At 65.8% G+C, this 1565-nt stretch overlaps 1 protein-coding gene across 1 annotated transcript in view; it reads left to right on the top strand.

Annotated features, from left to right (window-relative positions):
* LOC104627289 (nucleoplasmin-like) overlaps positions 1-679 on the top strand; it is a gene marked incomplete at both ends in the record, with an annotated part of 933 nt that extends 254 nt beyond the window's left edge. Inside the window, 3 exons of the mRNA XM_010295438.1 lie at positions 62-217; positions 501-529; positions 643-679. Of these exons, the coding sequence (XP_010293740.1) occupies positions 62-217; positions 501-529; positions 643-679 (222 nt within the window). The remainder of the gene's footprint in view (positions 1-61; positions 218-500; positions 530-642) is intronic.
* Positions 680-1565: the final 886 nt, after the last annotated feature.

The following is a 1565-nucleotide window of genomic DNA, read 5'->3' as shown; positions in this document are numbered from 1 at the left end:
GCGGGCAGCACGTCTCCAGTAAGTACTGGGGTACCACCACCCCATGACCCCTCCCTGGGAGCGGGGGGCTCAGCCGGCCTCTCCCGCAGTGATGCCCAACCTGTCCTGGGACGAAGGGGAAGAAGAAGAGGAGGGTGCTGAGGAAGAGGAGCCAGCAGAGGAGTCCCCTGAGAAGCCCCCCAGGGGCCAAGCTGCCAAGAAGGGCAGCGCCGCTAAGGTAAGCCCCCCTTTGGCTGGGGATGTGGGTTGAGGAGGGGTCCCTGTGCCGTGGAGGGGGCCAGGGATGCCCCCTTCTCTGCTGGCAGCTTTCCTATGCCCAGACCCCAGGGGTGGGCTGCTCCCAGCTCCCACCGAGCCCCAGCCCCAAAGCCCTCTCTGTAATGGGGGTGAGCTGTGATCTTCATCCTTGGGGGAGGAAGAGTCGCAGGCTCCGTAGCGAGTCCCCCTCCCGCCTGCGCACGCCCGTCCCTGTCGTCTACATCTTCCTCTCTCTCCCCTAGAAGAGGAGGCTGGAGAAGGAGGATGAGCTGTGAGTATGATGGAGGGAAACGTACCCACCCGCCCTGCCATGGAGCAGGGGATCCCCCATGCTCCCGGGACCCCGTGCCCCTAATCCCAGCCCTCCCTGTCTCTCCCAAGCAGGAACAACGTCTCCCCCGAGGAGCCCCTTCCCAGCAAGGTAGGAGCCGGCCGGGGTGTTCCTCTGCATCTCCCGCTTAACCCACATGCCTGTGATGGGGTAACACATTGATCGGGACCGGGAGCTCTTGGGCAGGGAAAGGGGGTGATGTGTGATGTTAATCGGCTGCTGACTCAAAAATGGGGGTGAAACACAGGGCCAGGCAGTCCTGGCTGGCTGTGCCCGGGCTGGGGGCTCCCCACGCTCAGCTCCGTCCCCGCAGGGGCGAGGAAGCGGCCGGGGCAGGAAGGCAGCGGCGAAGAAGTAGCAGGAGCTGCGGCAGAGCCCGGCCAGGTATGGGGTAGCTGGGTGTGAGGGTCCCTACGGGGCTGGGAGGGGGCCTGTGCGTGCCTCCCACCTCGTGGGAGGGTCCTGGGGCAGGACCTGGCCCCAGAGCAGGGTCAGCCCGGGCTGCTGGTGTGCAAGACCCTTTCTGCTTCCTTTCCAGGTGCAGAAGAGCTTGGGAAGCTGCTGGTTTGGTGCTGTCCTTCCCCAATAAAGGATATTTTGCACTTCTGGCTCTCCGTGCTGGGGATGGAGGGGGTGCTGGGGACATGGGAGCATCCTCCCTCCTGGCTGGGGGGGCTGCTCCTGCCTCCCCCCAGGGCTGCGGGGAGCCCAGTGCCCGCTGCCCTGGCTCTGGCATCCTCCCTTAGCACGGCAGCATCCTTCCCCCCGGGCTGGGGGGCCCGGCGGCAGCCCCCCTCCCCGCCGTCCTGCGCGGGGTCACCAGCGTTGCTTGTGAATAGGAGACAAAGGGGGATTACCGAGCAGCAGGGAGATGATTATAACCCATTGACCTGGCCTTGCGCTGGAGGCAGCAGGTATTTGTGGAGGGTCCGGTGCCCCTCGGGAGCGCGCCGGGCACTGCTGTGGCTCAGATTGG

Source organism: Phaethon lepturus, unplaced genomic scaffold (assembly GCF_000687285.1).
Source record: "Phaethon lepturus isolate BGI_N335 unplaced genomic scaffold, ASM68728v1 scaffold41069, whole genome shotgun sequence".
Lineage (NCBI taxonomy): Eukaryota > Metazoa > Chordata > Aves > Phaethontiformes > Phaethontidae > Phaethon > Phaethon lepturus.
This window is presented reverse-complemented; position numbering and strand designations above follow the sequence as displayed.